Genomic DNA, 15,145 nt, shown 5'->3' on the forward strand with positions numbered 1-15,145 from the left:
GGGCAAGGGGTCAGAGGGAGGTCCAGACTGTACAGGCAAGCTACATCTGGCACATGCATGTTCTGACTGGACACCCAGCCCTCCACTGCAGTTCCACCCTGGCAGGAACCCAGAGCCCTGTCTTGGCATGGACACCCAGCCCTCCACTGCAGTTCCACCCTGGCAGGAACCCTGGCTTTGCCCTTTGCTCATTCTAAGCCTGACGCCCTATATCAGGCCCTTCACAGATGAAGCCAAGGGATATCGCCTGCTGGGTGCTAACAAGGAGACCTTCTGCACCTACTAACTGGTGGGACCCTCCTAGCCCTTCAGGCAGCCAGACCCAGTGCCAGCACCATTTCAGCCATAACAGAGCCAAGGTGCAGAGGACACAAGGACAGCACTGTCCTAAGACCTAAGTGCTGCTGAGGGCTTTCTCCAAGTCTCTCCATGAGTCACACACAGATACATGGGTAAGATATTCACATTCTCTCTGTCTCCATCTCTGTCTGTTTCCGTCTTCTCTGTCTCTGCTCTGTCTCTGTCTCTGTCTCTGTCTCTGTCTCTGTCTCTCTCTCTCTCTCTCTCTCTCTCTCTCTCTCACACACACACACACACACACACACACACACACCACATGCCACGCAAGAACTCTAACACCAAGCTATATCCCCAGCCCTTTTAATCTTTTAATTTAGAGACAAGGTCTTACTAAGTTGTTCAGGCTGAACTTGAATTGGATATGTAGTTGAAGCTCGCCTCCAAGTTATGATCCTCCTGCCTCATCCTCTCAAATAGCTGGTAATGCAGGCCTGTGCCACTCTGCCTGGATCTTTTAAAAAAGCATTTTGCTTTTAATTATGCATGCCTGTGTGCATGCCTGCTTTCATGTGTGTGTGTGTGTGTGTGTGTGTGTGTGTGTGTGTGTGTGTGTAGCATCGGACCCCCGATAGCTGGAGTTACAGGCAGTTAGGAGTCAAACTCTGATTCTCTGCAAGAGCAGTATGAACTTAACCACTGAGCTATCTCTTCAGCCCCCAGAGATTGTTCTTTTTAGGTAAGGATCAACAATATCTCTCAAGCAGGGCAGTCCTGGGGGCAGGATGTGGACACTGGGACACACCAGTGGGGCTACAATTACTTACCAAAGCCCTTTCTCTACAGGCTGAGAAACCCCTCAGAGGATGCAGCTAAGGATCTTCCTGCCATCCGGGACCTTAAGAAGCTAGAGTTTGCGTAAGTGAAAGAGGGAATTACCTCAGTGCCCCAAGGTTGTTTCTGCCATCTTTGCTGGTCTTTGGGCAGAGACATGGCGAGCAGGAGGGAAGAGCTTGGATAATTCCTGCTCTCTCATTTAACCACTGGGAAAGAAGTCTCCACCTGCTGAGTGTGGCTTGTTTGGATAAGTACAGGAGGTGCTCAGATCAACAGAGAGTTGGCCATTTACAGGGCAATGCACACGCATGCACATGCACACTCAACACATTCACACACATGTAACACACACCTCTTATACTCATATGTACACATAGAACACACATCCACATGTACACATTCAGACACATATGCATATATGCACTCACATACACATGCACACATACATACACATGCACGCACATGCACACACACATGCACATGCACACACACATGCACATGCACAAAGAGCTCATGACTATTCATTCATCACAAAGCTCTTTGAGGAGCAGAGGCTGCTATCCATGATGAACTTATTCTAATAAGTTCCTTTGCAGGGTGGGCCGGGGGAGCTTCCTGGAAGAGGTGACACCTTCACAGAAGCTCGAGAAATTAGGAGTGAGCCCATGGGGGTGCTGGAGAGGAAGCCTTAAAGGAATGCATGTAGAAACTAAGAGCCCAGTGTGTGCCAGACCATGGCCTCACACGGAAGGGCAGCCCAGACCTCAGTTTGAGCTCTTCCTTTGCTGAGCTTGGAACTGCACCCTGCTCCTATTTTCAGGCTGCTCACTCCCCTGGCCGCATGTTCTCCTCCAGAGGAATGCATGTGCATATCATGACCACAGCTTTCTGAATTCGGGTGTCCTTACCACAGGCTAGCCTTGGCCCAGCCTGGCTGCTGAGTAGACAGACTTACTAGGGTTCCCAGTTACGCATGCTCAGACCTCATCTGCATCTTACTTGCTTTGCTGGGATTCATCGATTAGAAGGATCCTTCTTGAGAAATGTGAGTGTGTAGCTCCAGTGGGCTAGGGGCCAGCTTGCCTAGCATGGTCTGGCTGGGAGTCTTGCATGCTTAGGAACCAGTCCATTCCAGCAAACTGGGACAATTGGTCCCCCACCCTGTGTAGCCAGGCCAGAGAGCCACCATCCTGAGCAGTGCTGCCAGGGTAGTAGGAATAGAGACGGTGGGTTGCAGAAGGTTCTAGAGAGACTGGGGTGCCCGGGCTATGACAGAGCTGCTGCACTCCAGTACATGGGCCCTGAAGAGCCCAAGAGTTATATTTAAGTCTGGCTACCTGAATAGCGTCCCCCAGTGCTGAGGGCTGAGCTTAGGCCTGTCAAGTGCTCTGCCTCTGAGGCACATCCCTACCCATTTGTTTGCTTGTTTCTTTATATTCCAGGCTGACCTCAAACTGCTGTGTAAACCAGGCCAAACAATATAATCTTGAACTTCTGATCTTTCTGCCTCTACCTCCCGGATGCTAGGGTTATGGGCATACCCTACCATGCCAGGCTTATGCAGTGCAAGGGATAGAACCTGGGGCTTCGTGCATGCTAGGCAGATACTCTGCAATTCAGCCATAGTCCCTACCCATAGATATTTTGAAGGGGGGGTGTTAATATTTAATCTAGCTTTGAACTTTTGCTCTCCCTTGCCTCAGCCCTGCCAAGTACCTACCTAGGATTGCACGCTCGTTCCACCACCCGGCTTTAACTAAGATTTCTAACTGTAAAACATTCCGCTTCCTATCTTAGACGGCCGTGGAGAAGGCCACTGACGTCATCTCTCGTTTATAAATGGGCAGAGTGAAGCCGAGAGATGAAGTGCCTTCTTCAGTGTTATAAACATCAGGTTAGCGTGCCTGGCTGACTAACAAACTCAGTGTTTGGTCCTGTTAGAGATGAGATCACTCCAGCCAGGTAAACCTCGTCTCAAGACAAAGAGAGCCACCTACAAGATCCTCAGGGCGTTTTACATAAAGTCCCCTTCATGAGAAGGACTGCTCTGGAAGACAGATTTGGAAACTGAGGCTTGGTGGTGTTGGTGATTTGCCTGCAGCTGGTCACACACTTGCTGCCAGCTTCCCGGCACCCCCGCACAGATAACCACGTTTCTCTTGTTTTCAATAGCACATAAGATACCACATATGTACAGAGGTAAAAATATTGCTGAAAAGAGGAAATGTCTGAAGACAGCCGCAGGGTGTTTTCTGGCTTTGAATTATTTTCAGCTTAAAAAGCCCCTCCCCGGTGATCGGAACTGCACTCTGGGTACCAGAGGCTGCCAAGTGGAACAGGCAGCTCCAGTGGCTAGAGCCAGGCCAACAGCCACCTACACGCTGGAAGCCCTGAGACAGTTCTGAGGAAGAAAGGAAGGAAACAAAGGGCTATTTTGGGGCGTCTATTGCAGCCACCCCCAGGTTCCCCAGTCTGCAGGCCTCTTTGATCAGTCCACTTAAAAACTCCCACATGTGTGTAGGTGGAGGTGCATACATGTGGCTCAGTACACATAAAGCCCTGGTTTGCTCCTCAGCACTGGGCATGGGGGCACACATTTCGGCCCCAGCATCTAGTGGTTGAGGCACAAAGTCATTTTATACAGCAGGTTGGAGTCTTAAGCTAGAGAGCTTGCCTATGCTCCCTCTTGTGGCTTTCTCCTGAATCAAGACCCAGCCCCGGGCCTCTGTGTGGCAATGCCTCTGCCCTGAACGCCCTTCCTTACACAGCAGGTCGACCCAATCCTCGCTTTTCTCTGGGTTTGGTTTTTTTTTTTTTTTTTTTAGATTTGGATGTGTGCGCTCACACAAGCATGTGCCATACCATGCCTGGAGTTAGAGGACAATTTTAAAGACTTGGTTCTTTCTACCATGTCGGGCTCAGGGACAAAATTTAGGTCTCCAGGTTGGATGCAGGCACCTTGACCCTACTGACCTTGTGTCTCAGTGTTCTGAGACCCTTCCTGAACTCCCCCTCGTGAGTTTGTCTATAGCATTTCTTACCTCTCGTAAGCAGTGGCTGAATGGGAAAGCTCATGGGTGGTCCAGAATGGGGTTGGGTCACGTCTTGGGCCCCCAGGCTTTCCCAACATGGATGAAGATCCTTCCAGCCTTCTTCCCTGCAGCACCTAGAGTTAGCCTCCTGGACATGGTGGTCCAGACTGTGAACTAATTTCTTTGATTATCTCAATGTTTTATGCAAGTGGTGTCCTAGCATTGGGGGAGAAATGAGGCTCTCTCAGTGTACTGAATTAGTGAGTTGCAGGTCAGTGACCTCTGTACTTGTGCATACACACACACACACACACACACACACACACACACACACTCAAGAAGAGAGAGGGGGGAGAGAACAGATATTAAAATGCAAGGGCAGGTGATTTGGTGTGTCCCTGGGTATAGACCTTGGCGGGTGCGGGGACCTCTTCACCAGGCAAGGGTGAGCATCCTATCTACAATGAGGACAGATTTGCTGCTGAAAGCAGTGAAGAGAGACTCCTTGCAGGCTTCTCGGTGGCGGTGGCGGTCCCAGGCAGCAGCCACGGGAGCCCAGCTGGTAGGGATAAGAAGCTGGGGAGTCAGGGAAGGAGCCTCAGACTGGTCTTTCTGTTTGGTCTCCACTGGCTGTTTCAGTGTCTGATCTCTGCCGTCGATTGCTTCCTAGGTTGGGCCCTATCTTAGGCCCTCAGGCTTTCCCCACCCTGGCAAAGATCCTTCCAGCCTTCTCTTCCCTGCAACACTTGGAGTAAGTTATAGACCCTGAGACCCTCCACCCCGACAAGCCCTGGGAGCCTCTCTTACCCTCTGCCCAGACTTTGTCCCCAGGGTAAATGGGGAGTCTTACTCCTTTTTCACACAACTTCCTCAGTGAGAAAACTGTGTGGGAGCCAGATGACCCCACCACAGGGACTTATGGTCCCTAGTATAAGGAAGGGACAGAGGATGGTACTCCCCAGATTTTTAAAAAAGAAAAGTTTGGAGTTTTGCAAGCTTTGAAACTCCTTTCCCTACACAGCCCCCTTCACTGCTCTTAGCAACCACAAAGGGCAGATGGGTGGGAGCAGGGAGCTGCTCTATAGTTGAGGTTCCAAGAGGTCAGGGGAGCTCCTACAAAGCCCATGGGGCTAGGCCAGCTGGATGGTGCCCCCAGGTGGTTCAGGCCAGCTCTCATAAGCCCAGAGAGGAGCTTAAGGCACTAGAAAGGAGGACCGGGGCTGGAGGATGCTGACCTGGAATCACAAGGTAAATGGCCACCGTCTGTTCCCTGCTGCAGCCTGGACTCCCTTAGTGAGAACAAGATTGGGGACAAGGGTGTGTCGATGCTCTCAGCCACCTTCCCTCAGCTGAAGGCCCTGGAGACTCTCAAGTGAGTATGCTGGGCCCGCCTCCTCTACTTCTGGTCCAGAGCATCTCTCCAGCCCACCCTCCATCCTATCACCATCTCTCCACCATCCACTCAGTCTGTCCTGGATCATGTGATGTCTCTGCTTAACCATTCCCTGTTCTTCCAACTGTATGTCAGTCCAGGGCCACCCCAGGAACACTGGCTGCCTCTATAAGACATGGACTCTCTCTGGCTTGGAACTTTCCAGTTATGCCAGGTTACCCAGCCAGTGAGACCCCAAGTGCCACATGTCTCCACCTCCCCAGTACTGGGAGTACAGCATACCCAACATGCCCTGCATTCTGTGTGGGTTTTGGGGATCGAACTCAAGACTGAGGCAAGCACTTTACTGAGCAAACTCTCCAGATCTCATTTACTGGTTTAGTGAACAAAGACTTAAGGAAGCCTTGCTATCCCGGGCAACAGTGGAGACCCCAAAGATCCTGCTCCCTGACCTCAGGCCTCTTCACATACAATAAGCCAGAAGCAAACAAATAAATAAACCATAATTAAAATACAGTGAGCTGGGCATAGTAGCACCAGGGAATCTGAGACAGTGGGATAACCACAAGTTTAGGGCTAGCCTGTAAATCAGTCTCAGAAAACAAATGGTGGAGGAGGGACTGGCAGGGCATCTTAGTCAGTGAAGGTGGCTGCTGCTAAGCTTGACAATTTGAGTTCCATCTTCAGGACCTACACAGCAGAAGGGAAAACTGACTCCTGTACACTGTCCCCTGTGTATGCGACCCACACACACTACAAAGAGAAAGAAGAAAAAGTATCAAATTAAACACACTGCAATAAAAGTGTAATGCATGAAAGCTATGCTGGGATGCTGAGAGAGGAGGGGCAGGGCGGGGCTCGGCAGCCAAGCACTGTGTGGTGGAGGTTGTCTTTCAGGCTCTGGCTTTGGGAAGTTATGGTGGCTTAGGTGCTCGGAGACAGGCAGGATATCCCACTGGACATTTGAGGGCAGACTCCTGTGACCCATTCCAGTACTGGGGAGACTGGGGCAGGAGGATCTTTGAGTTCAAGGCCAGCCTGGGCTACACAATGACACCTTGTCTCAGAACAAAAACTGTAAAAGGGGCCAATAAGATGCCTCAGAGGGTGAAGGCTCTTGCCGCACAGACAGGGAGATCTGGTCTCCAGAACTCATGTGCCAATGCAGAAACACTGCTGTCATCCCAAAAGAGGCTAAGAGTTTGGGAGCCATTTTGAGTGACCATGGCTCAGGAACACAGATCCAGGTCACCCCAAACTCCACGTTCCAACACGGAGGCAGCTCCATGGAGTTTTATAGTTTTACAGAACAAAGACAGTCATAAATCCAGCAAGTTTAAAATACGCTGGCAGAGCCAGGCACTGCTGGTGCATGTCTTTAATCTCAGCCCTTGGGAGGCAGAGGCAGGAGGATCTCTGTGAGTTCAAGGACAGCCTGGTCTACACAGAGAGTTTTAGGACAGCCGGGGCCACACAGAGAAACCTGTCTGGAAAAACAAAACATATATCAATAGGAACATTAGAGAAGCAGATATGTCAAGTAACAGAAGCTTTTCTACAGGCCCAAGATGTCCTCTGATGACAGGCTTAGCTTTTGGATTGGTGGAAGCTAGTGGCCAGCTAAGTTAATAGATTTCAAGAGGATTTTATCCACCAGCCACAGGATATCAGTTCTAACACAGGGTGGGCAAGGACTGGCTGTTCTTCGGCCTCTTCTAACCTCCTCACAATCATCAATCGGTCTCTGCAGACAGAGTATTTCCAGGAGCTCTAATTCTCAACTTCACTAATAATAATAATAATAATAACAACAACAACAACAATAATAACAATCATCTAAATATAAAAGCACTGAGAACATGGCAGTGATAATGTAAACTATCTAGCACACATAAGGCTCTGGGTTCAATTCCCACAACAAAACAAACAAGACACTTAAAAAAATCTGTCAACACTCCATGTTATAAACAAGGTTAGGAAGCCTAAAAATACCCCAGGATTTGTGTGTAATTTCCCTTGATGTACAGTGTAGACGTCTCTATAATTTACAATGGTCTGGGCACATCACAGGATAATTTTCCTCCCTTCTCCTCTCTCCTTCTGACCTTTTCCTTTCCCCATTAATTTATTTATCCACTTTACATCCTGGTCACACCCTCCTCTCCTCTCAGTCCTCCCTCACGCAGCCCCTCCCTCCATCCCCCTTCCTTTCTATTCCTGGACATATACGCATTTAGTAAGCACCTACTGTGCGTAGTGCTGGAAAACATCCCTGGGGGGAAAGAGCACTATCAAATCAGACAGAAGGTGGAGCAGGAGACTCTTTCTCTGCCACCTACCCCTCACCCCCAAACCCATTCTCCCCGTCACAAAACCTTCATATTTGTGAGTGGTTCCTCATTATCCATGACCCTTCCCACGGCTGCTGTCACAGGTGTGTGGCTACAGACCACCTGTGAGGTGGTGCATTTCCAGGCAGTGAGAAAGGGGGAGTCTTCCACTTGGGTCCTGAACCGTTTCCTCCCTGTGTCCCCCTAGCCTGTCCCAGAACAGTATCACCGACGTGGGTGCTTGCAAGCTTGCAGAAGCCCTGCCGGCCCTAGCCAAGTCCCTCCTAAGGCTGAGGTGAGTGAGGCTGAGTGAGGTGGGGAGACGAGGGTGGGGTGGGGGGGGGCTGGGGGATGAAGGATCCTCTTTTGCTGGCTGCAAGGTCTTTGTGGAACATTACCACAGCCTTGGGGCAAGTTGCTTACTAGTTCCGAGCCTCCATTTCTTCATCTGTAAAATACAAACCACGTCAGTGGATCATGTGTCATACCCCAGTGCTGTCCCTAGTTAGCAGGGGATGGTTGCCCCTTACCAGAGGAAGTGCCAACTGGAGAGCCCAGCAGTGCTGACTTCTGGGTCATCCAAGATCATTCCAGCCAGTGCTCACACTGCCACCTTCTGGAAGACTGAGGTGTAGCATCTCCAACTTGCAAATTCAGCAAGTCTGGTACTAGGAGACTGGGAGGGAAACTGAGTTTGGACCAGAACCCCAGTCATTCAGCTCAGGACTAGCTCTTGGCTAGTCAGCTGGGAAAGGATTTCCTTCCCCGAGTCATGCTCTAGGAAAGGTGTCTTCTGCTGAGGCAGCTGCTCCTATATCCCTACAACCAGGTCCTCTTGTGCCCTGCACAATTCATAATGTATGTACTTCCACCTAACACCCTCAGGTTGTGCTAAGCGTACAATATTCCCTAACAAGGGTATCCCTGGTGGGGGTGTGGAGGTCAGGAAAGTCTAGGTCATACAGGCAGGCACCTCCACAGGAAGGATACTAACACTATTGTTGCTGTGACCACATAAAGACAATTTAAGGAAGGAAAGGGTTCTTTGAGCTCACAGTGGGAGGTACAGCCCTTGATGGTGGGAGGGCATGTGGCAGGAGTCAGAGAACAGCAAATACTTGCTTTCTCCTTTTTAACTGTTAAATTGTGTGAGTGTGTATCATCTACATACACACCCATGTGGCACACACACAGTACGTGCAGAGGCCAGGAAATGACAGAAGGTCCCCTGGGAGTGAACTTACAGATGGCTATGGCTATCTCATAATACAGAATACATCCATGCCAAGCTCAAAGCCCCCAGAGTCGCCAGGGTTCTTCTTCCCGTGGCCTTCTGTGGCATCTCATATGGCCCTCAGCAGTTTCTGTGTGTTATGCTGTGAGACCTGGCTAACAGCCTGCAGCATAAACCATCAAGAACCCACCCACTTTCCCTGCAGTGACCCCTCCTATCCATTGTACAAATGAGCAGCAGTGTGTGTAGGAAACGGAGTGGCTAGACAGAGGCATGTCTGCAAACCTGGGAAGTTGTTCCCCTTATAGTCTCCGTGCTTTGGGCTGAGAAACACCCCTCTCCCCCTCCTCCTCCCTTCTCTTCCCCTCCCGTCCCCTTCTCTCTCCCCCTCTCCTCCTCCTCCTCCCTCCCCTTCCTCTTCCCCCTCCTTCCCCCTACCTCTCCCTCCTCTCTCCCAGCCCCTCTCCCCCTCCCTCCCCCTCCCTCCCCCCTCTCTCTACTTCCCCCTCTCCCTCTCCTTTTCCTTCTCTCCCGTTTTCCCCTTCCCCCTGTCTTTCCCCTCTCTCCCCTTTCTCCTCTCCTCTCTTCTCTCTTTCCTCTTCCCCCATCTTCTCCTCTCTTTCCCCCTCCTTCTCCCCTCTCCCCTCCCCCATCTCCCTCCCGCTCCCTCTGTGTGTATGTGTGTTTTACTGAGTGTGGAGCCCTGAGATACCTCATGTATACCAGACAAGCATTCTACTACTGAACTGTGACTCCAGCCTTCTTAACTTTCTATTTTTGAGGGGCTGTGGCGATGGCTCTGTAGTTAAGAACACTGGCTGCGCTTGCAGAGAGCCTGGATTCCATTTCTAACACCCACACAGTGGCTCACAGCCATCTGTAAACTGTAGTCCCAGGGGATCCAATGCCATCTTCTGGCTTCCTCAGGCACTACGTATGAAGCACAGTCGTACATGAAGACAAAATGCCCATATACACATATAATGAAAAAATTTTTTAAAGTTTTAATTTGAGACAAGGTCTCATGTATTCTAGGCTGGACTTGTAACCCTTCTGCCTCAGTTTCCTAAGTAGCTGTAATTACAGTGTACAACTTACTGCCTATGTTATTGTGCCTTTAGCTCACTGTGGAACTATAAATAGGTGGCCTCAACTCTCTGGGCCTCAATTAGTCTATCTGTAAAATGGGACAGCAGGGATGTAGCTTGGCTCTTAGAGTGCTTGCCTAGCATGTTCATTCCATCCCCAGCACTGCATAAACTGGATATGGTGCACTGTAACCCAGTACTCAGAAGTTAGAGGTCATCTTTGACTACATACCAAGTTCCAGGCCAGTGCGAGGCTACATGGGAACTTGTCTTCAGGTAGATAGATGATAGATAGGTAGATAGATAGATAGATAGATAGATAGATAGATAGTAGATAGATAGGTGATAGATAGATAGATAGATAGATAGATGATAGATAGGTAGATGATAAATAGATTGATAGTAGATAGATAGATAGATAGTAGATAGTAGATAGATCGATAGTAGATGGTAGATAGAAAGCAGCAGTATTCTCAGTTGAAAGTGGCTATCACCTGGCCTGAGCTGGTCCAGCACCTCAAACCTTCTTCTTTCCGTTGTTGCCCACAGCTTATACAATAACTGTATCTGTGACGAAGGAGCCAAGAGCCTGGCACAAGTACTTCCGGACATGGTGTCCCTGCGGGTGATGGAGTGAGTGTAGGCTCTGGGTGGTATGTGGGGAGGCAGAGGATCTCCCCACTGTATCGTGAGAAGGGTTGAGGTGGGAGTCGCCGCTGCTCACAATGGGCTCTCTTCAGTGTGCAGTTCAACAAGTTCACGGCTGCCGGTGCCCAGCAGCTGGCCTCCAGCCTTCAGAAGTGCCCTCAGGTGGAAACACTGGCGTAAGTCACATCGACCCCAGGGTTGGAGTCTGTGAGTGTCTCTAGAATTCAAATCCCACCCCTGCCAACCAGTACCTGATCCTGGGATGGCAAGTGATTTACCTGCTGGTCTCAGAGATAAGGATGGTAATATCTGCAGACAAGACTTGCCATGGTTATGTTAGTCGAGATATAGAAAAACATTTTTTGGTTGGGGTGGGGTCTCATGAGGGTGACTGTCTCCAAGTGCTGGAATTCTAAGCATGCACTGCCACATTCAATTTCATGTGGCAGTGGGACCATAGTCAAAACTTGGTATATGCTAGGCAAGCAGGCCACTACCTGAGCCATGTCCCCACCCTAAACTTTTAGGATGATGTTGCCACACAAACACTCAATAAATATTTCATGAGGGCGAATCGTATGAAATTGCCTAATCCAGTCATTCTTAGGACGTAAAAAATAGCAAGCTCATCTTTTGCTTGGTTTTGAAACAGAATTGCACTTGAACTCATGATCCCCCTGCCTCAGCTTCCTGAGTGTGGGTACCAGAGATGTATGTGCTATGCCAACTTTTAACTTACTCTTACTAAGGCACAGTGATGTTTGGAATCCAGCACCTTCTGCTGGTCAGATGGCTTTGTTCTGCATAGCTGTACCTGCCCTCTCAGGTACACAGTGGCATCTCTAGATTCCTTTCTTGTTGTGACCATAATACCCAGCAGAGATGAAAGAGAGGTGCAGCCGTGCTCACAGTCACAAGGGGTGAGTCATTCTGCCCATCAGGAAGCAGTGAGCTGCCGGAACTGGTCAGGCTTTTACCTTCAAAGATCCAGTCACATGACCTACTTCCACCAACCAGGTCTCACTGCCTAAAGATGCCACAGCCTTCAAACTAGTGTCCCAGTCTGGGGAGGAAGCATTCAAAACGTGATCCTGTGCAGGATGGACCAAACAGAAACCATAACAGGATCGGCTTTACAGCTAGAGAGAATATGGCACAGAGTAGGCACAGAGTAGACGTTCTCAAGGTCACACAGCAAATGGGGCTGAAAGCAGGGCTCCTAACGCTCTGTTTTTCCCATGCTGGTCTGTGCCCTGCCAGATGGGACGTGGTGAAGGCTCTGGACAGAGTGGGAGGTAGGGCTTGTCCTCAGGTGTCCTGCCACATTTCCTCTAACCTGGCCCTGGGGTCCCATGTCCTCTCTCCAGAATGTGGACACCCACTATCCCCTTTGGGGTTCAGGAACACCTGCAGCAGCTGGATGCCCGGATCAGCCTGAGATGATCTTGCTGTGCCCTGGACAAGGTAACCATGTTGAACTCTAGGAGCAAGACCAGCAGGGATATCTGGGTCAGTGTCCTTGTGAGGGGCGACTAAGGGCACCAAGCCATGCTGGTTAGTTGTCCTGAATCCATGTGTCATCTGGAGCTATCCTGTCTCCAAATTGGCAGGTATTCTCCAGACTTTGGGGACTTGGGCCAAGGAACCTCTCTGAGGTCAGGCTTAAAATCCAGGGAAAAACAGGCTGAGCCTGTCGCATATAATCCCCATTCTTGAGAAGTCCTTCTTTTGAGGCTCTATGTCTTTCTTGCTGCTGTTTCATCTTCATATGAAATTAAAACATTTTCTGCCAGCAACATGAAGACAATTGTCCCCTTGCCCCGTGTCTGTCCACTTTCTCCCCTGGCCTGTGTTGTAGTTGCCCCCAGCCCCTCCTTCAGTTCCCCACATCCTCTGTCATGGCTGCTCTTCTGGAAGCTTTGCTGAGTCACCTGCCTCTCCTGATCTCCCACAGCATGTACTCTGGTGACACTGACCACGCTGGACCTTGAAGTAGGTACTGTGGACTCAGCCTTCCTGTGGGCCATATCCCACGAGAGTCAGCGCCCTGTCACCCTGCCCTGCAGGCTGAGAGTTGGGCCCTGCCTACATGAGGAATGGGTACATGTCTTGCTCAGCTGCAGACTCCAAGACCAGCTGCAGGCTCTTACAGCGCCGGGTACGAAGACAGCGTTCTGCACCCGTGAGCACTGGCAGACAGGCCCAGGTTCACCCAGGAGCCCGAAGGCCAGAGTGAGGAACTGAAGCATCCAGAGCCTGCCTTGGGAGAAAGCATGTCTTCCTACCACTCCCAACAGGGCCTCCTGGAGGCTCTGAAGACACTAAGGGCAGTGCTGGCCTGCAGACTGCCAGATGTGACAAGAGCCTGTGGAACTGTTTCCATAAACTTTAGGTCAAAGCCAAGTCAGGCCTTGCATGTGAACCAAGAGCCAGGGATGGTCCACTTCAGGGCTGCAGTGGGGAGTTTTCCGGCTTCTCCTTCATACTCACTACACTTTAAATGCACCAGCTACGCTCACTGAAGCTCTAGGACTTGGTTTATCCCACAAGTCCCATCTGGGGACACCTTCTGTCTCATCTGATGCAAAACAAACAAACAAACAAACAAGCAAGCAAACCAAAACCAGCCGGAACCACAGTAACTTAAGCCAACCCACATCTGCCCACCAGGCAGGCCCAGCCGTCCCCACCAACCCAGAAGTCAGGCTGGGACCATCTTGAGTGTATGTCTGCCATGTGACACAGGTTGCTGCCTAGGAGCCCTGAGTCCTTGTTGGGACAGCTGGCTGGGGCTTGCCCTCCTTGAAGCATTATAGCTATGTTATAGGGGGGACCACCAGAGAGGAGAACGTGAGGAGATGCAGGCCAGCTGTAGGCTGTTCAGAACAGGCCTCAGGGCCACACAGTATTGTTTCCACCACATTCTGCACGCGGCCACCACTGCTGAGATCCTGTCTTCACTGCAAAGATCTTTGGAGCTTCCAAAGATGCAGTGGTAAGTTCTTACTCCCGGACCTGAGGACCGAAGCTGTGGCCACCGTACAAAGATGGCGCGTCCTCTCTACTGCCCTGCTGCATCCTGGGAGCAGGTCTGTAGCCTTGGCTGACCCTGGCTGCAGCTAGCCCAAAGGGCTTGGCAGCACCAGTGCCATTGTTCCTGTTTTCTCTGGGACACCACCTTTGAGCTCAGGCACCATTGATCCCTCCCCCAGGACAGTGACAGCTTGCTTTCTTGCCTTGGCAGAGGGAGCTGTCTGCATAGCTCCAGCATGCCTGTCCTGATGTCAGCAGGACTGGCACATCCCAGGAAAGGGGAACTGGGCTGGAGGGCCTGGGGTTGGGAGTCTGCACGGCTACTCGGGGGTGATTCTTAAAGAGACAGATCCAGCTGCAGCTTAGGCTTACATTACGAACTGTTAGGCATCAGGCTCAGGGGTGGCACATGAAAGTACAGGGGACAGCACTGAGGCACTCTCCAAGGTAGGCCTCTGGTCTGTCTGAAGATGCCAAAAATGTCTCTGGTTACCTTGTTGATGGCTGTCACCTTTTAACGAGTTGATTGGGTAAGACACTCGTTATAGTACCAGGGATATAGTAAATGCTCAACAAACCTCACTGGTTCTTGATCTTGTGTGCTGGGAAGCATCTTAGGTCCTTTGGCTCCAAAGACTGCACAACACCAGGCTGAGCCGCCTGGTTTCATGCTCCACTTTGCCATATACGCAAGGCAAGTTTCCAAATGGGCAGTCAACAGTATCTTCTCTCCTGGGTTACATAAAGACTCAGTGTGGAAACAGTATTAATAGAATGGTTAATGGCTGAGGGGGTAAAGCAAGCCTGGTGACCTGAGCTTGATCCCCAGGACCACACTATGGAAGGGAGAACTAACAAACACACGTTCTCCTTGGCAAGTGTCTGTGCACTGTGTATGCACTGGAGCTACTGGTGGTGATGAGCCTCGATGCTGGTGCTGGGAACAGAACTCGGTCCCCTGCAAAGGCAGCAAGTGCTTAGTCACTGAGCATTCTCTAGCCCATTTTAAAAAAAAAAAAATTAAGAGTTGAAAACAATGCCTGGCAGGGGTTCCGCTGCCCCCTTGTGGACTCCATGGGCACTGGGTGCACTTGGTGCACATACACGCACACAGGCAAACCACCCATAAATAAATCTTGGAAAACATGAGGATCATGTGTGGTGGCATATACCTTTAACCCCAGCTCTCTGTGAATTCAAGGCCAGCCTGCTCTGTTACAAAGGGAGGCCTTGTCTCAACAAATGAAAACCCA

At 50.5% G+C, this 15,145-nt stretch overlaps 1 protein-coding gene across 1 annotated transcript in view; it reads left to right on the forward strand.

The window, feature by feature from the left end:
• Positions 1-12,854, forward strand: part of CIITA (class II major histocompatibility complex transactivator) — a gene marked incomplete at its 5' end in the record, with an annotated part of 43,121 nt that extends 30,267 nt beyond the window's left edge. The window contains 8 exons of the mRNA XM_080942115.1: positions 1,144-1,215; positions 4,837-4,917; positions 5,446-5,538; positions 8,098-8,184; positions 10,761-10,844; positions 10,952-11,035; positions 12,227-12,323; positions 12,814-12,854. Coding sequence (XP_080798241.1) covers positions 1,144-1,215; positions 4,837-4,917; positions 5,446-5,538; positions 8,098-8,184; positions 10,761-10,844; positions 10,952-11,035; positions 12,227-12,302 — 577 coding nt within the window. The 3' untranslated portion in view covers positions 12,303-12,323; positions 12,814-12,854. The remainder of the gene's footprint in view (positions 1-1,143; positions 1,216-4,836; positions 4,918-5,445; positions 5,539-8,097; positions 8,185-10,760; positions 10,845-10,951; positions 11,036-12,226; positions 12,324-12,813) is intronic.
• Between the last annotated feature and the right edge of the window lie 2,291 nt (positions 12,855-15,145).

The sequence above is a fragment of the Micromys minutus genome, assembly GCF_963924665.1.
Source record: "Micromys minutus genome assembly, chromosome: 31".
Lineage (NCBI taxonomy): Eukaryota > Metazoa > Chordata > Mammalia > Rodentia > Muridae > Micromys > Micromys minutus.